The sequence below is a fragment of the Schistocerca gregaria genome, chromosome 4, assembly GCF_023897955.1.
Source record: "Schistocerca gregaria isolate iqSchGreg1 chromosome 4, iqSchGreg1.2, whole genome shotgun sequence".
In the NCBI taxonomy this organism is placed as follows: domain Eukaryota; kingdom Metazoa; phylum Arthropoda; class Insecta; order Orthoptera; family Acrididae; genus Schistocerca; species Schistocerca gregaria.
Genome location: NC_064923.1, coordinates 121,430,029 through 121,457,613, shown reverse-complemented (window position 1 = coordinate 121,457,613; position 27,585 = coordinate 121,430,029). Strand labels below are relative to the sequence as shown.

Here is a 27,585-nt window from a genome sequence, read left to right as displayed (position 1 = left end):
GCACATACTGCAGCACATTAGATACACAGGAATTTGAACGCCGATGTTTACGATAAACAAAGGGGAGAGCAGAACACAGAGTCGGCGGTTCGGCGCGTGCGTCGGTCCCAGTCAATAACTGACGGCTTTAAAGAGGACCGCGCCGCCGCCTACCGCCGTTTGTAACCATGGTGATCGGGAGCGACGGGACATGGTCTGAGTGCCCGCCTCTCTTTGTTTTATGTCCGCGCAGCATATATTTCAGAAAGGGAACAGAAACTGCCGTTCCAGTCAGCAATAAGCGTGACAAGACGAGAAGGCCAGTACTCCCGCCAGACTTGCTCTGCTCCACGCAGCTTCACCGTCTACAGCAAGAGCTGACACTCTGCTGTCTTACGTGATAGACTTCATTCCTGTTCTCCCCCGGTTCAAAAGTTCTCTCTCCCACTAGTGCAGCTTTTGTCTACACAAAGCCCTAGAATAATTTTTGAGCTACTCACCCACCACAAGCCAAGAACAGCAAATTTTAGCTGTGAGTGTACACTTCGTTAACACTGTATTTTCATTCGGCTCAACCACAAAGCATTTCAAATATTAAGCGGCCTCAGGCCATACCAGCCCTCATCAAAACTAGAGGAGAAACTTAAGCGCCGCTTGGTTGTCAGCTGCTTATCTGACCAACTGCTTTTTATTATGCATTTATACTGTAAACTATTTCTTCGTCCAATAATATATCTTATTTCTTGTAAAAAAAACTGTCTGATGCTTTTATCGTAAAATATTTGTAACCCTTGAAAAATAACCACCTCTCCTTACGGAAATATTTTGTATGTTATACAGGTCAAATAACAGCTCTATTTCATTTCTTTGGAACGTTTTAAAAACTCTTTAACTCAAATAATTTTTTACAATGTAATAGTTAAAACTATAACTTTTGCTAACTCAGTGCTCAGATGAGGCAGAAGTAGTAGTAATACAAGAACTATATAACGTCTTCGTGCTCTGTTCAGTGTGACAAAGTTTAACGTGTTGTTGTGATCACTACCGCTGCTTTCGTTTCACGAATATAAAAAAGTAATATATTATTTATTAGTTCCTTTAGCGCAGTGTTTCTTAATCTCTTCGGTGAGTCTAAACCTTTTCAGTGTGCTCTTTTATCGAGCAACACGTCGTTTGTTTCTGTAGTACGTCTGCAATGCAACAGTCTCTAAATGGATTATTTGATGCAAAATGACAGTTGTTTCAAAGAATATTATTTGCTTCTAAAAGTAATTTCGAAATTACCGCTAAAGTTCTTAAAACAATCGATATTATTTTGAGGAAGCAGTGACCTACAGCTTCTAGAAATTTTTGGAGAATCGTGGTTTGCACACAGATGGATTGTCACTTTGTTAAACAAGCGGTTTCCAGCAGTAATGGAACTGGGAGAGAACGAGTACAAGGTCACATTGTCCTCGTTATGTAAACAATGACGTACCTGGGGCTCTTAAATTATGTTTATGCGAATGTAATTGATGACCCTAATGTAGACAAACTGTGCGCCAATGCCCTCATCGTTTATTTATTTTATTATTATTTTTTTTTTTTTTTTAGTGCTGAATGTCAGGTCTTCATGACGTGGTTTCCCAAAGGCATTTTCTGCAAGCATTCTAATTCGGAGCAATTTGTTACAATTTTAGGGTTATTTGTTGCAAAAATCCACCTTTTAAGGTCATCATCCGAAGACACATAATTAGGGCACTCTAATTGTTTAATAATTTCCATACTGCATTATTTGAAGAAATACACTCTTGCTACAGAATGAGATTTTCACTCTGCAGCAGAATGTGCGCTGATATGAAAATTCCTGGCAGATTAAAACTGTATGCCGGACCAAGGCTCCAACTCGGGACCTTTGGCTTTGCGGGCAAGTCTGGATTTGAGTGTTGATATGCAGCATATCACTTTAACAAAAGACAACTGTATCCTTCGAGCTTGTGTAATTATTCAGAATTTCTAGCGAACCATACCATAGAATTTGAATTTGTGATCCTGAATCTCTTATTGAAAATATTCAGAATATTAGAAAAGAAGAACTAGTTAGATCACATGGAATAGCAGTATTTGTTAGCATTTATGGTGATTTTTTCCTTGACAACAATAATAACAAGATGTACGTCATCCAATCCACCACATTCTGATACAATATTTCAAGAAACATCTAAAACTAGTCTCGAATGATGAACAAACCAAACTGCTGTCATCTGTGAAATATGAAGAAATTGGATGTGAAAATTAAACGAAAATTTCGTCAACTGCTTTCGCTGCTACAGATGATCTATTTGCATTCCGCGATAAAGCTGCTTTTGACATGACTGTACTGCTCACCAAATGCTGGTGCAGATCCAAATAAGGTATTTTGTATTCCTCTTTCGTATCCAGATTTTTTCCGTATTCAATGTGTAAATGTCTATGCAATTTAATAAATATCTTGTACAAGAATATTTGTGTTCTCATTGGATACCTTATCAGATATGGGTTGCTTTCTTTAGCACCCAGCCGTGATACAGATTCACCATCCAGCCAGATTATCTGCAAGGCGTAATTCTTCTTCTTCTTCCAAATGCCTACCCTGAAAAACTCCCGTAATCACACAGTGGTGGCTGTGAAACCCAATCCTTGCATTCACTAAAACATATGGACTGTGGCTGGTGTGGGGTATATTCCAATGTTAGCAAGCACGCCATAGTCAGGTTTGTTGACTTGTGCTATCTTAAACACAGCTTTATGCTTGGTTATTCTTAGAAAATATAGATCCATGTCCCTGTAATTACAGTGACACCCATTTATGTATATCCGTTAAAGATCCAGGATGAAAATAACATTCGAGGAACTTACTTTATCCAATTTTGAACATCTAGCCCAGTTGCGTTATTTTGCCTGTGTTTCCCGATAAGGCCACATGTGGATGACACATCTTCGTAAACGCACACAAGGCTCATATGTGGGGAAGCTGCGAACCTTATGGAACGCTTGAGAAAATCACCACCACTACTTTGGACTTATTATGAGGCGTCATGGTATTTTTGGTTCTGATCGGCTCTTGCATGTCCTCTCGTCAGCTAAATGGACCAACATACACCATCTGTTTGAGTTACACACCAGCGTATGCTGCTAGTAAATGTACCCCTAGAAACTAGAAAATAGATGTAATTCCTGTTTGATGTGAGATGGGGCTTTTGGGACGGTGTATCGATCCTAGAGGTACTGCGCATTAATCTCCCGATCTCTGAAGCGCCCGACTTTCGGTTGTGGAACAAAAAGTATGGCCTGTATTAACCCATTTAACGACTTGAATCGACGTGTGCCCGGCGGCTTAGCTACTGTACGGGAGGACCCTAGCTAGCTATTATGGAACGACTGCTTCTGTCCACATTGACATACTGTCACGTCAGAAGCCATGCACTGCCGCTCATGGTGGACACTTTGAGCATTTCCTTTGATGTGGCCTTTATGTTCATAGGTAGCTTTTAGCTTACTTTGAACCTGATAATTATTCCTAGTTGTAGGCTCGTGTACTTGAGGTAACATCCTGGGTCCCTGGCTCGAACAAAACCACTACTTCAGTTTTGAATAAAAATCATCAGCAGTAGCGGCTGAAGACTTCTGCCAGAAGCAGTCACCCTAGATTTACCACCGGCTTGTCAAAGAGGGCAGAGAAGCAGACATAGGGTCAGCACGTTCTCCTGCCCTAAAAGGTGGAAGAATCAACAATGATCAGCGACTTGAGGATGCAGAAGGCAATTTAAACCAATGCATTAAAAACACACAATGTGGTGGATCCATGGGACACGTGGCATGTAATTAAGGAAGAGTCATGATGATCTCTCCGTTGGTAAAAGATTCTGAATTATTGCCCCATTTGGATCTCCTGGAGGGGATTGCCAAGGAGGAGGTCACAATGAGAAAAAGAATAACCAACTAAAAGATAACGCTATTCAAGTCACAGAAGAAGTTTGAATTTGATAGTGAAGCTGCAACAAACTGAGGCTCAATCTGGGTGCATTGGTGGTTAGTGAAATAATAGAAAGAAGATAAGGATTTCTGGTCAGATGAATATAGATTAATATCAACAGAAGCAGATAATCGTATAATGAGAGTAGGATTCCTTATGAATGGGAAGCTGAGGCAGAGATTGAGTTACTGTGAACAGTTTAGTAATAGGATTGATCTCATCCGATTCAACAGCAAACGAACTTCAACAACAATAGTTCAGATATACTTGCTGACATTGTAAGCAGAAGATGAAGACAGAGAGAAAGTGTATGAAGATGCTGAATGGGTAACTAAGTATGTAAATGGAGACGAAAATCTGATAATAGTGTGAGATTGGAAAACAGTTCTAGAGTAAGGAACAGAAGGAAGGATTACGGGGGAATGTGGTCTAGGCGGTAGGAATGAAAGAGGAGGAAGACAGACAGAATTCTGCAATAAATTTCAGATGCCAGTACCGAATACTTTGTTTAAGAATCAGTGGAGGTCGAGGAGGAGAAGGAGACATACTTGGAAATTACCTGTAGATGGAAGATTCCAGCAGTATTATGTCGTGTTCAGACAGAGATTCCGAAATCAGACATTGGTTTGCAAGACGTACCGAGGAGTATATATACAGGGTGTTACAAAAAGGTACGACCACACTTTCAGAAAACATTCCTCACACACAAAGAAAGAAAATATGTTATGTGAACATGTGTCCGGAAACGCTTACTTTCCATGTTAGAGCTCATTTTATTACTTCTCTTCAAATCACATTAATCATGGAATGGAAACACACAGCAACAGAACGTACCAGCGTGACTTCAGACACTTTGTTCAAAATGTCCTCCGTTAGCGAGGATACATGCATCCACCTTCCGTCGCATGGAATCCCTGATGCGCTGATGCAGCCCTGGAGAATGGCGTATTGTATCACAGCCGTCCACAGTACGAGCACGAAGCGTCTCTACATTTGGTAGCGGGGTTGTGTACACAAGAGCTTTCAAATGCCCCCATAAATGAGAGTCAAGAGGGTTGAGATCAGGACAGCGTGGAAGCCATGGAATTGGTCCGCCTCTACCAATCCATCGGTCACCGAATCTGTTGTTGAGAAGCGTACGAACACTTGGACTGAAATGTGCAGGAGCTCCATCGTGCATGAACCACATGTTGTGTCGTACTTGTAAATGCACATGTTCTAGCAGCACAGGTAGAGTATCCCGTATGAAATCATGGTAACGTGCTCCATTGAGCGTAGGTGGAAGAACATGGGGCCCAATCAAGACATCAACAAGAATGCCTGTCCAAACGTTCACAGAAAATCTGTGTTGATGACGTGATTGCACAATTGCGTGCGGATTCTCGTCAGCCCACACATGTTGATTGTGAAAATTTACAGTTTGATCACGTTGGAATGAAGCCTCGTCCGTAAAGAGAACATTTGCACTGAAATTAGTATTCACACATTGTTGGATGAACCATTCGCAGAAGTGTACCCGTGGAGGCCAATCAGCTGCTGATAGTGCCTGCACACGCTGTACATGGTACGGAAACAACTGGTTCTTCCGTAGCACTCTCCATACAGTGACGTGGTCAACGTTACCTTGTACAGCAGCAACTTCTCTGACGCTGATATTAGGGTTATCGTCAACTACACGAAGGATTGCCTCGTCCATTGCAGGTGTCCTCGTCGTTCTAGGTCTTCCCCAGTCGCGAGTCAGAGGCTGGAATGTTCCGTGCTCCTTAAGACGCCGATCAATTGCTTCGAACGTCTTCCTGTCGGGACACCTTCGTCCTGTAAATCTGTCTCGATACAAACGTATCTCGCCACGGCTATTGCTCCGTGCTAATCCATACATCAAATGGGCATCTGCCAACTCCGCATTTGTAAACATTGCACTGACTGCAAAACCACGCTTGTGATGAACACTAACCTGTTGGTGCTACGTACTGATGTGCTTGATGCTAGTACTGTAGAGCAATGAGTCGCATGTCAACACCAGCACCGACGTCAACATTACCTTCCTTCAATTGGGCCAACTGGAGGTGAATCGAGGAAGTACAGTACATACTGACGAAACTAAAATGAGCTCTAACACGGAAATTAAGCGTTTCCGGGCACATATCCACATAACATATTTTCTTTATTTGTGTGTGAGGAATTTTTCCTGAAAGTTTGGCTGTACCTTTTCGTAACACCCTGTAGACTCAGATCACAATTTGGTAATGATGAAGCGTAGACTGAAGTTTAAGAGAATCACCCAGAAGAATCAGTGTGGAAGAAAGTGGAATACTGAAATACTGAGGAAGAAGATGACGTTTGAAAGTCTCTAAGGATGTGGATAGGGCAATAAGGAAAACGATTGTAGGCAGTCTAATTGAAGAAATGTGAACATCTCTAAAAAGGGCCATCATAGATGTTGGACAGACAAGCATAGGTACTGGGAACGTAACTACGAAGGAACTTTTAGAACAGGAAAAATACGCCAATTGATTGATAACAGCCGGCCGGAGTGGCCGAGCGGTTCTAGTCGCTTCAGTCCGGAACCGCGCTGCTGCTACGGTCGCAGGTTCGAATCCTGCCTCGGGCATGGATGTGTGTGATGTCCTTAGGTTAGTTAAGTTTAAGTAGTTCTAAGTCTGGGGGACTGAAGACCACAGATTTTAAGTCCCATAGTGCCTAGAGCCATTTGAACCATTTGAACACATCGAAATTCTATTTAAAGCTGAGAGCAGAAAGATATCTCTATCAGTCCTCGAGATTTTGGATGTTACGAGTATATGTGGCGGATGGATCGTTTACAATGTACACAATTCTCTCTCTGCGCATCGTGAATTATGTAGTCATGTGATTAAAACTCGAAACATTTTGCTCAAATGCCTTAGCGGAGTGGAAATAGCACTCCCTATGAATTACGCAATGGGATTTTGTCCGAATTTGCATAATCAAACGAAGAAGAGGAAATGACATATGTGGTATCAAATCGACGAGCGTGAGGTCTAGTTTTGCAAAAAAAAAAAAGAAAAAAAATTGCTTGAAAAAAGTAACCAAGAAAAAATAATTCTAGTGATTTGAGGAGAAATTGAAATACACTCCTGGAAATTGAAATAAGAAGACCGTGAATTCATTGTCCCAGGAAGGGGAAACTTTATTGACACATTCCTGGGGTCAGATACATCACATGATCACACTGACAGAACTACAGGCATATAGACACAGGCAACAGAGCATGCACAATGTCGGCACTAGTACAGTGTATATCCACCTTTCGCAGCAATGCAGGCTGCTATTCTCCCATGGAGACGATCGTAGAGATGCTGGATGTAGTCCTGTGGAACGGCTTGCCATGCCATTTCAACCTCAGTTGGACCAGCGTTCGTGCTGGACGTGCAGACCGCGTGAGACGACGCTTCATCCAGTCCCAAACATGCTCAATGGAGGACAGATCCGGAGATCTTGCTGGTCAGGGTAGTTGACTTACACCTTCTAGAGCATGTTGGGTGGCACGGGATACATGCGGACGTGCATTGTCCTGTTGGAAGAGCAAGTTCCCTTGCCGGTCTAGGAATGGTAGAACGATGGGTTCGATGACGGTTTGGATGTACCGTGCACTATTCAGTGTCCCCTCGACGATCACCAGAGGTGTACGGCCAGTGTAGGAGGTCGCTCCCCACACCATGATGCCGGGTGTTGGCCCTGTGTGCCTCTGTCGTATGCAGTCCTGATTGTGGCGCTCACCTGCACGGCGCCAAACACGCATACGACCATCATTGGCACCAAGGCAGAAGCGACTCTCATCGCTGAAGACGACATGTCTCCATTCGTCCCTCCATTCACGCCTGTCGCGACACCACTGGAGGCGGGCTGCACGATGTTGGGGCGTGAGTGGAAGACGGCCTAACGGTGTGCGGGACCGTAGCCCAGCTTCATGGAGACGGTTGCGAATGGTCCTCGCCGATACCCCAGGAGCAACAGTGTCCCTAATTTGCTGGGAAGTGGCGGTGCGGTCCCCTACGGCATTGCGTAGGATCCTACGGTCTTGGCGTGCATCCGTGCGTCGCTGCGGTCCGGTCCCAGGTCGACGGGCACGTGCACCTTCCGCCGACCACTGGCGACAACATCGATGTACTGTGGAGACCTCACGCCCCACGTGTTGAGCATTTCGGCGGTACGTCCATCCGGCCTCCCGCATGCCCACTATATGCCCTCGCTCAAAGTCCGTCAACTGTACATACGGTTCACGTCCACGCTGTCGCGGCATGCTACCAGTGTTAAAGACTGCGATGGAGCTCCGTATGCCACGGCAAACTGGCTGACACTGACGGCGGCGGTGCACAAATGCTGCGCAGCTAGCGCCATTCGACGGCCAACACCGCGGTTCCTGGTGTGTCCGCTGTGCCGTGCGTTTGATCATTGCTTGTACAGTCCTCTCGCTGTGTCCGGAGCAAGTATGGTGGGTCTGACACACTGGTATGAATGTGTTCTTTTTTCCATTTCCAGGAGTGTATTATTCTGCCAGCTACGTAAAATAAGTGTCAAAAACATTGTCTTCAAGGGCTACTTATTTTGGGCTTAAGATGTGTGAAATTTAACTGTCAAAAAGGGTTCCTTCGAATAAGTCATAAATTTAGGACATTTCAAGAACAGAAAACGCTGGTAAGGCAAATGAGGTGTCAATAAGATCATGCTCTCTAAGTAAAACAAGGAAACTTAAAAAAATCGCAAAAATAGCTAAAGTGTTTTGCGAAATGATTTGTCTCGAAATCATGTACAGGAAATGGGATGCAGCAAATGTTTTTTCTTACTTTTAGACAAATTATTTCGCAAAATATTTGATTTTTTCAAAAAAAAAATATATTATGCTTTATTTATGCAGACTATTTAGGTTAATTGAAACACTTGCCTTTAACGTTGATTCCTAATGAACTGTGTTCGCAGCAGTTAAGTATCAGTAAAATTTTTGGAGTTCACTGCTTTATTAGGAATTTAATGTGTGTGATATATTGGTATAGGTGTCTATACACTTAAATTGCTTTGGCAAGACCTTAAAAATGTTCTGTAAAACACTGCGTAAAGAGTATAGACAAAACTTAGTACTCATAACAGGTTGTAGGATTGTAACTGAGTTAGTTAAAAGATAAGCAGTAGCTGTATTTGAATGCAGCATTATAAAGGAGTAGATTACTAGTGTAAGGCTCTACCCCCAAAACCAGAACCACATCAATAAAGTGGCAGTCGTTCTTCTGTAGTTGAATAATCAGTCATTCTTTCGTACTTACCGGCTGCTGAAAGTTCGTGGTCACACAAGAAACACTCGTCTTTAATTCATTGACGAGATAGTCAAACTTTTCTGTGCTCATGCCCGCATATTTGGTGAATTTGGGTGGTGATCTCTGCAGTTATGATATAAATGATGAAATTCTCCATGAAAATCCCCCCCCCCTTTTTTTTGTAAATTTCATGCAGAGAGCTCTTTTTCCACCTTGTCTTCCTAAGTGAAGCTAATTTTGTTGCGTTACTGTCGAACTACAACATTCTACGGTTTTTAGCGCCATTTTATTAAGCAAGATCTGGTCGGCATTTGTGGCCATCTTGTAGCGCGAGTCTGTCGCTCGCACGCGGTACACCCGAAGATGTAGCACGCTGCCGCTTGTTGCAGGAATGTTACGCACTGTCGGGCGCTGCTGACGCTCCCGTAGGTCGCGGCCTTAATGTAACAGATTGGAGCCCTTTACTCTAATGACCAATCTGTGACAGCGCGACAGCAGACACACCACAAGCGGCGGGCAACTTGACTGCTCGGCACAGGGCACGACTACAGACGCGCCACTAGGAAGAGTTGTATTCGGTGACATTTAATTGGGAGGGGAGGGGGCACATTAGGAGGCTGTTTGACACATATTTTTTGAGATTTTTTTGGATGGGAAGAATTAATTAGAATTTAATTAAATTTTGATATCATTACATTCATATTTCGGTCAGTTTTTGTGAATTGTTCTGAATAATTTCAGCCAAAAATAACAAAGTTACGCGGTGATGTCCGCTGAAGGTTGTGAGTATAGTTCTCCAATAGCGTGCAGTGTAGCCATTCCGATCTTCATCTGAAATTTGATTTTACATTAATAACTTACTTTCTAATAATATCAACCTCAGTGCAGGTGAAAATAATGAAAAATTAAAAATTTTGCAGGCGTTGGAACAATTCAATGCACGCAAATGTGAAAAAAGTTATTTCGAGGTAAACGCGTTTGAAAAATAAATTCTCTGAAACTAGAAATTCAAGGAAGTTAACAATAATGTAAAATGCTTACCGATTAATCTGCGATTCCAGCAGCATATAGTAATCCTTCTTCTTCCTCATAGGCTTCGTTTTGCGCTTGCAGCAGTTCTTTCCGAGCTTTTCGACCTTCCTTCGAATCCAATGAACTACGTCGAATTTGCCGGCTCACGTGCTGGTTATCCATTTTAAGCTTTGCGTGCCTACTACAATTCCTGGCTCGTTCACGACCATCAGAAGGATGAATTTCTTTCATTGAATATCTCCGCTGGTAAATACGATGCCAGTTCAGCGATTTTTAGTCCGGAGTGCAAGCGTTTAGGAGCTAATCTCCGAGTAGTGGAATTAGAACTTTCATTCGCATTTTGTGTGTGGCCATCCAAACATTTCTCCAGTAATTCATCCCTTGATAAATTTTCATATATTTGAAGAATTTCCTTCTGTTCTATGCTCATAAAATCTAAATGAATACGATTTTCCCTTTGAAATGTTGACAGTGCGGTCTTGGATAGTTACGCTAACGATTTATGCAATAAAAAATCGGATTTTTTGAATCTCCTCTTGTGGTTTCCCCCCTTAAAGGAGTGCCACGGGAGATGCTCCTCAGTAGTGCTGCACGTTTGTGTCGTGACAAGCGTCGTATTAGAATCACACCAGTACTGCCTCACTTTAAAGTGACCGCTGTTTGCGACTCATTGGGTTTCCCATCCTTTCAATGCCATACACAGAGGTTAGATATAGGTAACAGTTCAAATGGCTCTGAGCACTATGGGATTTAACATCTGAGGCATCAGTCCCCTAGAACTTAGAACTACTTAAAACCTAACTAACCTAAGGACATCACACACATCCATGCCCGAGGCAGGATTCGAACCTGCGACAGTAGTGGTCGCGCGGTTCCAGACCGAAGCGCCTAGAACAGCTCGGCCACAGCGTCCGGCGTTCGGCAGATATAGGTAATAGTAAGGAATTAATATAATAGACTTTTTGGATCCGGCCAGGATTGCAGCACCGTCGTGTTTACTAATGGTTTATTCTGCTACCTTTTTAAGCTGGATCTCATGTACTGTATAATTTTTCGCAGAGTTTTTGTTTGTAACGTTCATTTTCAGATAAAAACTGTGACTTGTTTTGCAAATATGGTATTTTGCTGAAGACGTGTCGTCTTCAGCGATGAGAGTCGCTTCTGCCTTGGTGCCAATTATGGTCGTATGCGTGTTTGGCGTCGTGCAGGTGAGCGCCACAATCAGGACTGCATACGACCGAGGCACACAGGGCCAACACCCGGCATCATAGTGTGGGGAGTGATTTCCTACACTGGCCGTACACCTCTGGTGATCGTCGAGGGGACACTGAATAGTGCACGTTACATCCAAACCGTCATCGAACCCATTGTTCTACCATTCCTAGACCGGCAAGGGAACTTGCTGTTCTAACAGGACAATGCACGTCAGCATGTATCCCGTGCCACCCAACGTGCTCTAGAAGGTGTAAGTCAACTAACTTGGCCAGAAAGATCTCCGGATCTGTCCCCCATTGAGCATGTTTGGGACTGGATGAAGCGTCGTCTCACGCGGTCTGCACGTCCAGCACGAACGCTGGTCCAACTGAGGCGCCAGGTGGAAATGGCATGGCAAGCCGTTCCACAGGACTACATCCAGCATCTGTACGATCGTCTCCATGGGAGAATAGCAGCCTGCATTGCTGCTAAAGGTGGATATACACTGTACTAGTGCCGACATTGTGCATGCTCTGTTGCCTGTGTCTATGTGCCTGTGGTTCTGTCAGTGTGATCATGTGATGAATCTGACCCCAGGAATGTGTCAATAAAGTTTCCCCTTCCTGGGGCAATGAATTCACGGTGTTCTTATTTCAATTTCCAGGAGTGTATTTTGACACTATCACCATGTAAATCACAGTGCCATTCAACTGGTATAGATATAAAAGCAAGTCGATATATGACATAATACAAAGGCAAAAACAACTTGAAATAACATACTGGAAGTATTCATAATTATTTAAATGAGTTAGTTAATATCTCTCTTTTCGCTTTTTTTTAGGAAGGGGTAAAGTTCATCATACACTGCAAAGTCTGTGTCCGCCAATAACGTTGGCACATATGTTGGTAACTGATATTTCTTGTTCACGTCATTCCTTTGCGATTTGGCCGATTCAACCAATGTTCCAATTCACCAGTCACAAAGTAGAGATGGCACTATGCGTATGCAGTGTAGGTGCTGTGCCATCGATATTGGCGGAAGGGCGCAAGTAATGGACTCCCTCCAACATTTTGTGTCATCTGGCATCATTCGTCAGAGATTAGCAGCAGACGGCCGTTGTGGCCGAGCGGTTCTAGGCGCTTCAGTCTGGAACCGCGCTGCTGCGATGTGTGATGTCCTTAGGTTAGTTAGGTTTAAGTAGTTCTAAGTATAGGGGACTGTTGACCTCATATGTTAAGTCCCATAGTGCTCAGAGCCAATTGAACCATTTTAGACTAGCAGCAGACGGACTAGGGAGTTACCGCCCGATACATAGTTGCGGTTAACACGGGAACCCAAACGGCGGCGTTTGTAGTAGCGCCATGACCGTGAAGCATGTAGTGCTGGTGAATGGCGAGACGAGGTGTTCAGTGATGAATCGCGGGGGAAATGTTCCATTCTTCCAATGTTTTTGGAGAGGCACGGCGGTGGTATGCGCGGCGTCATGCAGCGGGGAACCGTGGGGTGTGGCTTCATGTCGCGAATGGTAGTGATTGAGGGAACAGTGACGGCAGAACAGAACGTCATGTCACCGACATCCCGCCTCCTCGTGTGTTAGCTGTCATGCAACAAGGTCGTGGTGAAATTTTTCAACACGACAATGTCGCTCCGCGCATTACACGTGTATCCATGAAGTTTCTGCGTGATTTTGGGGTACTCCTGTGGCAGCAAGTTCACCAGAACTGTTGCCGATACAGAATGAACAAGACCAGCTGAGTCATCGTCTACGTCCCAGTCCCACTATCCAGGATATCCAAGACCATTTAGAACAGTTACGTACCAGCTTGCCTCAAGAGAGGATACAACGACTTTATGAGACCCTTCTCACCCAAATCAGTACATGCATCAGTGTCAGAGTGGGTACAGCTTCATACCGATAACTGATCTCATACTACCAAATTATTGGTAAATTCAACTCGATATTGTAATCACTGAAACATCACTACCCTCTTAGTCGATTTGCTTCGTTCAAATGGCTCTGAGCACTATGCGACTTAACTTCTGAGGTCATCAGCCGCCTAGAAGTTAGAACTAATTAAACCTTCCTAACCTAAGGACATCACACACATCTATGCCTGAGGCAGGATTCGAATCTGCGACCGTAGCGGTCGTTCGGTTCCATACTGTAGCGCCTAGAACCTCACGGCCACTCCTGCCGGCAGGAAAGTACACTCCTGGAAATTGAAATAAGAACACCGTGAATTCATTGTCCCAGGAAGGGGAAACTTTATTGACACATTCCTGGGGTCAGATACATCACATGATCACACTGACAGAACCTCAGGCACATAGACACAGGCAACAGAGCATGCACAATGTCGGCACTAGTACAGTGTATATCCACCTTTCGCAGCAATGCAGGCTGCTATTCTCTCATGGAAACGATCGTAGAGATGCTGGATGTAGTCCTGTGGAACGGCTTGCCATGCCATTTCCACCTGGCGCCTCAGTTGGGCCAGCGTTCGTGCTGGACGTGCAGACCGCGTGAGACGACGCTTCATCCAGTCCCAAACATGCTCAATGGGGAACAGATCCGGAGATCTTGCTGGCCAGGGTAGTTGACTTACACCTTCTAGAGCACGTTGGGTGGCACAGGATACATGCGGACGTGCATTGTCCTGTTGGAACAGCAAGTTCCCTTGCCGGTCTAGGAATGGTAGAACGATGGGTTCGATGACGGTTTGGATGTACCGTGCACTATTCAGTGTCCCCTCGACGATCACCAGAGGTGTACGGCCAGTGTAGGAGATCGCTCCCCACACCATGATGCCGGGTGTTTTCCCTGTGTGCCTCGGTCGTATGCAGTCCTGATTGTGGCGCTCACCTACACGGCGCCAAACACGCATACGACCATAATTGGCACCAAGGCAGAAGCGACTCTCATCGCTGAAGACGACACGTCTCCATTCGTCCCTCCATTCACGCCTGTCGCGACACCACTGGAGGCGGGCCGCACGATGTTGGGGCGTGAGCGGAAGACGGCCTAACGGTGTGGGGGACCGTAGCCCAGCTTCATGGAGACGGTTGCGAATGGTCCTCGCTGATACCCCAGGAGCAACAGTGTCCCTAATTTGCTGATTTGCTGGGAAGTGGCGGTGCGGTCCCCTACGGCACTGCGTAGGATCCTACGGTCTTGGCGTGCATCCGTGCGTCGCTGCGGTCCGGTCCCAGGTCGACGGGCACGTGCACCTTCCGCCGACCACTGGCGACAACATCGATGTACTGTGGAGACCTCACGCCCCACGTGTTGAGCAATTCGGCGGTACGTCCACCCGGCCTCCCGCATGCCCACTATACGCCCTCGCTCAAAGTCCGTCAACTGTACATACGGTTCACGTCCACGCTGTCGCGGCATGCTACCAGTGTTAAAGACTGCGATGGAGCTCCGTATGCCACGGCAAACTGGCTGACACTGACGGCGGTGGTGCACAAATGCTGCGCAGCTAGCGCCATTCGACGGCCAACACCGCAGTTCCTGGTGTGTCCGCTGTGCCGTGCGTGTGATCATTGCTTGTGCAGCCCTCTCGCAGTGTCCGGAGCAAGTATGGTGGGTCTGACACACCGGTGTCAATGTGTTCTTTTTTCCATTTCCGGGAGTGTATTTCATGACAACTACGCCACATACAGCAAACACACACACACACACACACACACACACACACACACACACACACACACACATACTCACTGTCTCTCTCTCTCTCTCTCTCTCTCTCTCTCCCTCTCTTGTCTCTCTCTCTCTCTGTCTCTGAGTTATGCTAATGAAATACGCATTGTGCGAAGCTGAGTTTTTGCAGGCTGCATTTCATCGTTGCAAGTGGATCACCACAGTTACAATTACAACCCAACCCCCCGCCCCCCCCCCCCCCCTGATGTGGCATAGAGCAACTGTTGGCGCATAAATATAACTTGTAGGAAGTAGCAGGTTCGAACCTCATCACATGTAGCGTTTTTTTTTCATTTCTAAATCTAATCAAAATAATTTGATATGTTTACTCAGTTAATACATTTAAATGTAATATTTTATTTCTAATACTTCGCATGCCATTTTTATCACCGTACTGACTTTTTTATTTGCTCTTATTTTTCTTCCTAAATTCCTTTTGCTTTTGGTATCTGCCTGCGTCGCATATAACGCGCAGCCAAGTGTCAATGAGTAATGCTCATCGGTTGGTAACGAGGCAGTTCGTGTAGCCAGTGGGAGGTGGTTAGCTTAAGACATGAGTTTAAATTCAGGGCTACAAAACGCGTCGTCTGACGTAGTTCAGTTATTGGTCACTTAACATCAGTTGTCGACAGAGCACCTCGCATTTCAAACATACCTCGCGGCGGCCACTTGCAACGTTGTTCTTCGTTATACATTAAGAGCATTTGTAAAGTGACCCGCTGTGTCTTGTGTGTCACCTGTAACTGAGTAGTAGCCGGTAGCCGATGTGGAAAAACTGTAGCTGCAAGTGACAGACGCCAACTAGCGGGTAATTTTAATCGGACTATAGTGTTTTTGTGTTTAATTCCTGCAATGCTGGGTCTGGTGTTCATTTTGTCGAGTACTAAGCGGATAGCGTGTTGTTTTTCCGTTGGCTGCCCCGGTGCAGGGTGAGGCTGAGGTGTGGTGTGGCTGTGTGTGCAGGGTGGACGCCGCTGCACGAGGCGGCCAACCACGGGCACCGCGACGTGGCGGCGGCGCTGCTGGCGGCGGGGGCCTGCGTCAACGCGCGCGGCCTGCACGACGACACGCCGCTGCACGACGCCGCGCTCAACGGCCACCACGAGGTGCGTCGCTCCCCCTCCCCTACCCTCTCCATGGCTTGTGTCGCGTATGCAGCCTGTCGTAGAACCCCCCCACCGCCTCTCTCCATCGCCCAAGAATCGCAAACAAGCTATAGTGAAACTGAGCTCGCTGTGTTCGTCTACGAAACCGGTTCCCAATATGGCGCTAATTACCGTCTGAGGGCTAAAATGAAATTTTCTGAGGGGTAAAAGCTAAACCATTCGATTGTGTTTCAGTCACGAAATTAAATTATTTTCAACAGATAATTACTATTATTACAATTTTGTAAGACCCCAAAACTGATTATATAATGTACCAATAATTACTTTTCTCAGTTAGCAGCATTAATGCGGTGAGCTTACAGGTTCCTCACACAGTCCATCCACCACACACATACGTTCTTCTTTGTCCCGTTCATCGCTGACGATAAATGTAAGACGTATACGTAACAAATGCTGAATATCTGAAGTTGCAGCCAGTAACAGCAGCAGTACAGAACTTGCTTCATTATTCGCTTCGAAACAGATAAATGAATTAACGACACAGCAGTAACTACATAATGTCTACTACAATGTTGTACATAGTGTTATTATTATTATTATTATTAGAGAGATTAGATACAAAGCACCAACAGCCTGAATTTATCATTACAATTATTATTATTTGAGTGATCAGCCACAAAGCATTATCACACTGAGATCTTCCAATTTCTACCAGTTCAGAAGTAAGGAGTGCAGCAATCAAGTGATTTACGAACAGTAAGTATAGTGCACACATCTAAATTTGGCCGGCCGCTGTGGCCGAGCGGTTCTAGGCGCTTCAGTCCGGAACCGCGCTGCTGCTACGGTCGCAGGTTCGAATCCTGCCTCGGACATGGATGTGTGTGATGTCCTTGGGTTAGTAAGAGTTAAGTAGTTTTAAGTTCTAGGGGAGTTTAGGTTTAAGTAGTTCTAAGTCTAGGGGACTGATGACCTCTGATGTTATGTCCCATAGTGCTTAGAGCCATTTGAACAGTTTTTGTTTGATTTTAAACGGGGTTGCAGTGTGCAGGTCAAGCAAATGCCGCGCTGGAGAGGAGTAATGCAGGGGAAGTGTGTTTTGTAACAAGTGTCTTCATGAGGTGTGGTAGTTAGTTTTCTTATCTGAAAAGGTGTTGTGGCTAGCACTTGCGATGCATCACGAATTCAATTCAGAACCTTTGCCTTTGGCGAGCAAGTGCTCTACCATCTGAGGTACAGCTACCCAAGCACGACTCACGACCCGCCCTCACTTTTGTATCCCGCCTGGAAGGTAGCGCGTGGGTCTGCTCCTGTGATCTGTAAAATAGGCCGAATGAAGGAAGCGAGTAGGAGCAGGAGAGGTAAAGTACTTCGGTACTGCGTCTAAATTTAAAGGTGTCCACTATAGGCAAAAACAAGTTAATAAACGGTTACATAACTTTGGGATGATGAGCACATAGGTGCGAAGCCGTATTCCCGTCGTAAGTAGTACAAATAGCAAGCCAACACACTCCGAAGTTAAAACGATGTTTCCAGGCCGTCTGCTCTTGATGAAATGGGCAGAAAACACAGCAGCACTCGTTGAGATCCACAACGTCGGCTAGAGGGCGCTGTGGTCGGCGTAGTTCGTCTGCTCTTCTAGTGCCGACCTACGAGCGTGCACCTACGCTGTGACATCAGAACTATCGATACCACAATCACAGTCCTAATTACGCCAGTACATCATCTCCTACCTTCCAAACTTCACAGAAGCTCTCCTGTAAACGTTGCAGAACTAGCACTCCTGGAAGAAAAAGAGTGCTAGTTCTGCAAGGTCTCCAGGAAAGCTTCTGTGACATTTGGAATGTAGGAGACGAGGTACTGGCGTAATTAGGACAGGGCAGGTCGTAAGTCGTGCTTGGGTAGCTCAAATGGTAGAGCACTTGCTCGCCAAAGGCAAAGTGCCCGAGTTCGAGTCTCGGTCCGACACACAATTTTAATTTGCCACGAAGTTTCATATCAGCGCACACTCTGCTGCAGAATGGAAATTTCATTCTGTAAACATCATTCATCTTTCAACATTTTAAACATACACTCCAGGAAATGGAAAAAAGAACACATTGACACCGGTGTGTCAGACCCACCATACTTGCTCCGGACACTGCGAGAGGGCTGCACAAGCAATGATCACACGCACGGCACAGCGGACACACCAGGAACCGCGGTGTTGGCCGTCGAATGGCGCTAGCTGCGCAGCATTTGTGCACCGCCGCCGTCAGTTTCAGCCAGTTTGCCGTGGCATACGGAGCTCCATCGCAGTCTTTAACACTGGTAGCATGCCGCGACGGCGTGGACGTGAACCGTATGTGCAGTTGACGGACTTTGAGCGAGGGCGTATAGTGGGCATGCGGGAGGCCGGGTGGACGTACCGCCGAATTGCTCAACACGTGGGGCGTGAGGTCTCCACAGTACATCGATGTTGTCGCCAGTGGTCGGCGGAAGGTGCACGTGCCCGTCGACCTGGGACCGGACCGCAGCGACGCACGGATGCACGCCAAGACCGTAGGATCCTACGCAGTGCCGTAGGGGACCGCACCGCCACTTCCCAGCAAATTATGGACACTGTTGCTCCTGGGGTATTGGCGAGGACCATTCGCAACCGTCTCCATGAAGCTGGGCTACGGTCCCGCGCACCGTTAGGCCGTCTTCCGCTCACGCCCCAACATCGTGCAGCCCGCCTCCAGTGGTGTCGCAACAGGCGTGAATGGAGGGACAAATGGAGACGTGTCGTCTTCAGCGATGAGAGTCGCTTCTGCCTTGGTGCCAATGATGGTCGTATGCGTGTTTGGCGCCGTGCAGGTGAGCGCCACAATCAGGACTGCATACGACCGAGGCACACAGGGCCAACACCCGGCATCATGGTGTGGGGAGAGATCTCCTACACTGGCCGTACACCTCTGGTGATCGTCGAGGGGACACTGAATAGTGCACGGTACATCGAAACCGTCATCGAACCCATCGTTCTACTATTCCTAGACCGGCAAGGGAACTTGCTGTTCCAACAGGACAATGCACGTCGGCATGTATCCCGTGCCACCCAACGTGCTCTAGAAGGTGTAAGTCAACTACCCTGGCCAGCAAGATCTCCGGATCTGTCCTCCATTGAGCATGTTTGGGACTGGATGAAGCGTCGTCTCACGCGGTCTGCACGTCCAGCACGAACGCTGGTCCAACTGAGGTTGAAATGGCATGGCAAGCCGTTCCACAGGACTACATCCAGCATCTCTACGATCGTCTCCATGGGAGAATAGCAGCCTGCATTGCTGCGAAAGGTGGATATACACTGTACTAGTGCCGACATTGTGCATGCTCTGTTGCCTGTGTCTATGTGCCTGTGGTTCTGTCAGTGTGATCATGTGATGTATCTGACCCCAGGAATGTGTCAATAAAGTTTCCCCTTCCTGGGACAATGAATTCACGGTGTTCTTATTTCAATTTCCAGGAGTGTAGAAGTGTACCAAGAAAAGTCTTTCATTTTACAGTTTAACTACAGGGTGTTTCAAAAATGACCGGTATATTTGAAACGGCAATACAAACCAAACGAGCAGCAATAGAAATACACCGTTTGTTGCAACATGCTTGGGACAACAGTACATTTTCAGGCAGACAAACTTTCGAAATTACAGTAGTTACAATTGTCCACAACAGATGGCGCTGCGGTCTGGGAAATTCTATAGTACGATATTTTGCACATATCCACCATGCGTAGCAATAATATGGTGTAGTCTCTGAATGAAATTACCCGAAACCTTTGACAACGTGTCTGGCGGAATGGCTTCACATGCAGATGAGATATACTGCTTCAGCTGTTCAATTGTTTCTGGATTCTGGCGGTACACATGGTCTTTCAAGTGTCCCCACAGAAAGAAATCACAGGGGTTCATGTCTGGCGAATAGGGAGGCCAATCCACGCCGCCTCCTGTATGTTTCAGACAGCCTAAAGCAATCACACGATCATCGAAATATTCATTCAGGAAATTAAAGACGTCGGCCGTGTGATGTGGCCGGGCACCATCTTGCATAAACCACGAGGCGTTCGCAGTGTCGTCTAAGGCAATTTGTACCGCCACAAATTCACGAAGAATGTCCAGATAGCGTGATGCAGTAATCGTTTCGGACCTGAAAAATGGGCCAATGATTCCTTTGGAAGAAATGGCGGCCAAGACCAGTACTTTTTGAGGATGCAGGGACGATGGGACTGCAACATGGGGCTTTTCGGTTCCCCATATGCGCCAGTTCTGTTTATTGACGAAGCCGTCCAGGTAAAAATAAGCTTCGTCAGTAAACCAAATGCTGCCCACATGCATATCGCCGTCATCAATCCTGTGCACTATATCGTTAGCGAATGTCTCTTGTGCAGCTATGGTAGCGGCGCTGAGGGGTTGCCGCGTTTGAATTTTGTATGGATAGATGTGTAAACTCTGGCGCATGAGACGATACGTGGACGTTGGCGTCATTTGGACCGCAGCTGCAACACGGCGAACGGAAACCCGAGGCCGCTGTTGGATCACCTGCTGCACTAGCTGCACGTTGCCCTCTGTGGTTGCCGTACGCGGTCGCCCTACCTTTCCAGCACGTTCATCCGTCACGTTCCCACTCCATTGAAATTTTTCAAACAGATCCTTTATTGTATCGCTTTTCCGTCCTATGGTTACATTAAACCTCCGTTGAAAACTTCGTCTTGTTGCAACAACACTGTGTTCGAGGCGGTGGAACTCCAACACCAGAAAAATCCCCTGTTCTAAGGAATAAACCATGTTGTCCACAGCACAATTGCACATTGTGAACAGAACACGCTTACAGCAGAAAGACGACGTACAGAATGCGCACCCACAGACTGCGTTGTCTTTTATATCTATCACATCACATGCAGCGCCATCTGTTGTTGATAATTGTAACTACTGTAATTTCGAAAGTTTGTCCGCCTGGAAATGTACTGTTGTCCCAAGCATATTGCAACAAACGGTGTATTTTTATCGCTGCTCGTTTAGTTTTTATTGCCGTTTCAAATATACCGGTCATTTTTGAAACACCCTGTAGATGCTACGGTTGGTGATAATGTCCGGGGGTGGAGGGGGGAGGGCAACAGACGGTAGGGGGGATGGGGGGGGGACTAGCTAATGTCTGATTGAACTCAGGGATAATGGGCTACGAACACCTGGCTGAAAATGACTTACATCGATAATGCTGGAATTCAATATGGTGTTGGCCCAGCCTTAGCCTTGTTGACAGCTTCCACTCTTGCAGGCATACGTTCAGTCAGGTACTGGAAGCTTTCTTGGGGAATGGCTGCCCATTCTTCAGGGAGTGCTGCACTGAGGAGAGGTATCGATGTCGGTCGGTGAAGCCTGGCACGAAGTCCGCGTTCCAAAACATCCCAAAGGTGTTCTATAGGATTCAGGTGACGACTCTGTGCAGGCCAGTCCATTATAGGAATGTTATTGCCGTGTAATCTCTCCGTCACAGGCCGTGCATTATGAACAGGTGATCGATCGTGTAGAAAGATGCAGTCGCCATTCCCGAATTGCTCTTCAACAGTGGGAAGCAAGAAGGTGCTTAAAACACCAACGTAGGCCTGTGCTGTGATAGTGCCACGCAAAACAACAAGGGATACAAGCCCATTCATGAGAAACACGACCACACCATAAAACCACCGCCTCCGAATTTTACTTTTGGCACTACAAACGCTGGCAGATGACGTTCACCGGGCATTCGCCATATCCACACCCTGCCATCGGATCGCCACATTATGGACCGTGATTCGTCACTCCACACAACGTTTTTCCACTATTCAATCGCTCACTGGTGACGCTCCTTACATCAAGCGATCCGTCGTTTGGCATTTACCGGCGTGATGTGTGGCTTATGAACAGCCTCTCGACCATGAAATCCAAGTTTTTTTTTCACCTCCCGCCTAACTGTCACAGTACTTGCAATGGATCCTGATACAGTTTGGAATTCCTGTGTAATAGTCTGGATAGATGTCTGCATATCTGTTTAACTGTCGGCGGTCTCGATCAGTCGACAGACGAGGTCGGCCTGTACGCTTTTGTGCTGTGCGTGTCCCTTCACGTTTCCACTTCACTATCACGTCGGAAACAGTGGACCTAGTGATGTTTGGGAGTGTGGAAGTCTCCCGTAAAGTCGTATCACACAAGTAACACCCAATCACCTGACCACGTTCGAAGTCCGTGAGTTCCGCAGAGCCCCCCATTCTGCTGTCTCACGATGTCTAATGACTACTGAGGTCGCTGACATGGTGTAGCTGTCAATAGGTGACAGCACTATGCACCTAATATGAAACACGTATGTTTTTGGGGTGTCCGGATACTTTTGATGACCTAGTGTATTTAAACACTGGCTAGGCAGATCGGTAAAACGTTTTCAATGATCTTGAGCTTTATTTAAATAGCAACGGCTAAAGTATTGTACTCGATATTGGCGTGAAAGCCAAACTCTAGACTGCGCGCTGAAAATATACAGAAATGTACAGCCAAACGGCGGCGTCTTCCTTCAAAAATTCTGTATGACTGTGGCTGAACACGGTAGAAAAGCATTTGATATAGTTCCACATTGTTGTTCAAAAACAAAACAAAAAAAAAAATTAAAAGAAAAACTGAATTCACGACTTCTTTGCAAACAGAACTCAACACGTCGTCCTTAGAAGAAATTGACGGATGTAATGGTAACTGTGGCAGTATCGCCAAGAAAATGTAATAGAACCTTCACGTTTGCGTTATATACAAGATGAGCAAGATAATATTGGTCCGGAAAATTCACTTCAAGACATCACGAAGGAGTCATCCGAATCGGCAGAACTAGGTAGATGTGACGTTCATATACAGACAAACAAATCATTACAATATCAGAAACATGGGATGATTTATTCAAAAGAAACATCTTCACAAATTGAGCAAGTCACTAACACATCGGTCCACCTGTGACTTACGCAAGCATTTATTCGGCTTGGCATTGATAGGTTTGTTGGATGTCCTTCTGAGTGATGTCGTGCGAGATTCTGTCCAACTGGTGCGTTAGGCTGGCAAAATGCCGAGCTGGTTGGAGGGCATTGCCCATAATGCTGCAAACGTTCTCACTTGGGGAGAGAACTGGCGATCTTGCTGACCAAGGTAAGAATTGGAGTTTAGCAAGCACGAAGGCTATCAGAGTGCTGAAATGTAAGCTCAGGGCGGCACCAAAACGGGATGCAGAATATCGTCGAGGTACCGCTGTGCTGTAAGGGTGCCGCGGATGACAACCAAAGTGGTCCTGCTATGAAATGAAATGACTGTCACTTCTCATTGTCGAGCCGTATGGCGGCCGACAGTTAGTTCGGAACGTCTTTAAACATGCGCCCCTCTGCCAGGCATAGTTACTGTCCAGTTGAGTACACGGAATGAAATTCGTAAAAACCTTATGCCCTTCTACGGACATGTTCCCTGTTCACTTCTCACTGAAGACAATTCGATTCCGGTCGATGTGATTCCAGGCCGAATGTGCGCTACCGTTCTGTTGGTGCACGGAGATCAGTGGTAGTCAGTGCAGGGAGCGCTGTCGGCCCAGGCTCGTTTTTGTGAACCGCCTATTAATGGTCCTTGTGGTTACTGGAGCACCAGTTGCGCATTGGATTGCTGACAGTGATGATTGGGCATCTGAGTGCCTCTCTGACGATTGTCCGGCTTTCTACTTCTGTCGTCTCCCTAGATCGACCATTTCCTTATTGATCTTGTGCTCGGCCATGATTCACACAGTCCGTCAACATCGTCCAATAGTGGCATCGCTCCTATTCAACTGTCGAACGATTCGGCGATTGCTCAAACCGGCTTCATTCACCCCAACTACACGTACGTTCTCTCTCAACTGCTGACATCTGCGTGTATTGTTACCGCGTCTGTCTGCGAGGCATTATTACTGTCCTACTGAGTATACGGAATGAATTTCGCAAAGACTTTCTGCCCTAATATCGTTCCCTGTTTACTATCCTTGCCACATCCACGGTGTAACTGCGCTGTAGCACATTCATCCGTTGGCCAACAATGTTTACAAGTTTGCATTATCCATCGATGCCTGTATGAATATCAGTCTGTGACAAATTTGCGTAACACCTTCGTGGTGCGACGTTTCTCAGCGCGTATTTCATGCCCCTTAAGGTAGGCAGTCCTACTTCTACTCTCCGCTGTGGGTCATGTAAATTGGTTTGCCTGTCTTAAGGTGGATGAGATAATTTCCGGGCCCATTTTATGTTGACCATCCTGTTTAAATGATCTAGGGGACGACGTCGGAAGCTCCACGAGGCTGTTCGCAAATTACACAGTTCGCTGAAAGAAGGTAGCAACGCCAGAAGGCTTTTGCAAACTGTAGCGAGACCTGCAGAGAGTCGATGATTGGTGTAGTTACCGGAAGATTACACTGAATATAATTAAATGAATCGTACTGTGCATTAACAGACGAAGAAATCTACTACTGTACTATTACGCTTTGGGTGACGAACCACTGGAAACAGTAAAACCCGTGAAATACCTATGATTGAATGTCCGGAACGACGTAGATTCTAATGACCACATATAACTAATTGTAAGAAAAGCAAATCCCACTATGAGATTCTAGGAAGAATTTTATGCAAATGTAATTCTTACGCAAAATAAGATTTTTTTTTAAACATATACGAGATCCAGCGAAAAGCTGCGCATTTCATCACACAGTCATTTGGCTGGCTCGTGAGCATTACGGGCATCATCGGCCAAGTCCACAGGCACGCCACAAAGATGCGCTGTGCATCGTGGAAAGGTTTACTACACTATTGAAATTCCGAGATGTGTTCCGGGAAGAGTCGCGCAACCTATTACTTCCTCTCGCGAGTAGAATAGAGAAGCTGCCGGGGAGGGGGGGGGGGATATTTAGTGATACAAGTAACACCTTTCGCCACACGCCGTAAGATAACTTGCGCAGTATAAATGAAGGCGTAAATGCATGGTTCGTTGAAATAATTCAGTAATATACGAACTCCAGGTTAATGTTACTCAGTGAATCCTATTAAAGAGGAAATTTATCGGAATAATGTTCACAGAAATGCTCTGGATCAAAGGGGGTCGTGCGAAATAGCAGTGCCTATGTTATTAAGAGATATGATGCAGTGTTGCCCGGTGCGCACACATTTTCATTGTCGTCATTTCAATATACAGCCGATGATGGTTCATATCCGCAATTGCGAATACATTTCCTGCAAAGGGCGTCAGTTCGATCCTACTGACAGTTTTTAACAACAATATTGTGACTATACATCGATTCCAGAACTACAAGGTGGGTGAAGATATGACAACATCATCTATTATTTGGGCCGAACATGCGGAAGAATTTATGAATACAGGAATATTTGTAAAAGCTGCATATATCCTTAACGACTTTCGAAGCACGAGTATGGTCAGAAAAATGTACGAAATTCCGTTGGGCTTGGGATAACTGTATCACCAGGGTTTTGCTACGTGCGTGGAGCTTACCTACATATGCAGTGTGGATTTCTGCAGCGACAGTGACAGTGCCTGTGTCCATGACTTTGTTTCTGTTCTTTCGGAAAGAACAGATACCACACATTCATATAATTCGATAGGCCTCCTAGTAAGCGGGATATCCCGGGTTCGAATCCCAGTTCGACATTTGCACTCGTCTCTGCCGATTCGGTGTAGTGTCCCAATGCAGGTGACCTCAGTGATCCCTCCCCTTTCCTTTCCTTTCTTCTCCTCTCCATCTTCAGTTTACATATGGCATATATCAGCTGCGGATTCTGCGTGGTGTCTGTTCTTTCGAATATGTACGAAAGGACGGACACCACACATTGATATAAGAGGGATGTTCATTACAGGCCAAAAGTTACTGGTCTCCTACCCCATCTGGTCCTCCTTGTAATTGTAAACCAGATCTAAATGAGTTAAAGCTCTCCGAAAACAGACTCCTATACCGCTTCTTTTGTTGTGTGGTGTTTCTCATATGATTTCCAGAAAATGTAGGATGATTTTGCTGTCCCGCGTCGGGTTTTGAATTGATTGCAATCCAGTCTTCGTGTGCGATACTGTATGTAGGTCCTGGATTCACAAATGGTGGAAAATTTTGAAAGCCTTCGGTATCGCTATCGCTGCCACAGCGAAAACGTAACAACTAATGCGATTGCTGGAGACGACTACATTGCCTCAAGACATACCCGCAGGTATCAAAATTGTGTAGAATCAAGTTTCTGTAATGCACGTTGGGAAGTATTGGGATATATGAAACGTCTACGTATAATGTGTCAGTGACCGGGTATGGTCATTGTGCAGTTTCAAAATGTCAACGTTCGCATGCCATCAAGTTCTAGCGACGGATACCACTGCATTAATGTACCTCTTGATTTTCTTGGTAGTGTGATAAATGTGATCAGTTCAAGCTAAGCGCTTGTCAAATATCACCTCTAAAATTTTCTCTCTGGGCACCAGCGAGAAAGAGGGATCCAAATAAAATCCGTTAAGTGATCCATCGTATCTTTCTGCGGCTAAAATGAACTATCGGAGATTTCTCAGCGGAAATTGTTACGCCGTTCCAATTATAACCAGCAGGTTAGCGTGCAAATGGCTGTCACCAATCATGGAAATAGATTCAAGATCACCTTGTGTGGAGAACAGCCGACTGTCATCTACGGGTAGACATAATGTAAAGGAGAGTCAAATGAAAACGAAACAAGTGGAAAAAAGTAAGTAAACTGTTTATTATTTGTAAAGTTATCGCCATAAGCGTTAATACATTTATCCCACTGTGAGACAAGGCGATCAGGGTCTTCATGGAAAAATGTTTGCGATTACCTGCGCAACCATGACTGTATCCAGGCATGCGCCTCTCCGTCCGAATGTCTTTATTGAGTCCTCCAAAGATATGGAATTTGCATGGGGAAAGAGCGGGACTGTATGGAGGATGTGTAAGGACTTCCCAGGAAACTGCTGCATCTTAGTCAAGGCAACCTTAGCAACATGCGGGCTCTCATAAGCAGCAATCTTTCTGCAGTTTTCCAGTAGCCTTTCTAAGTTTTTCAGTGGCACAATAACAATGCGATGGACCTTTGTGACGTTGGACTCCAATGTGTTGGATTGGATTTAAGAACTGCGGTGATTATTTGAGCTATCGAGCCAAAAACATAGGCCACGTTCATAAATTTGTCGTTAAGTCGTGGGAAGAGAGTTGTTAAAACCCGAACTGGTCGGTTAGAGGAAACACGATAGGAA

General features: G+C 45.8%; 1 protein-coding gene across 2 annotated transcripts in view; it reads left to right on the top strand.

Annotated features, from left to right (window-relative positions):
* The window catches only part of LOC126266593 (ankyrin repeat domain-containing protein 11-like), a 323,390-nt gene that overhangs the window by 174,367 nt on the left and 121,438 nt on the right, over positions 1–27,585 (top strand). For both annotated transcript variants that reach the window (XM_049970907.1, XM_049970906.1), the window contains exon 3: positions 16,161–16,303. In XM_049970907.1, coding sequence (XP_049826864.1) covers positions 16,161–16,303 — 143 coding nt within the window. The remainder of the gene's footprint in view (positions 1–16,160; positions 16,304–27,585) is intronic.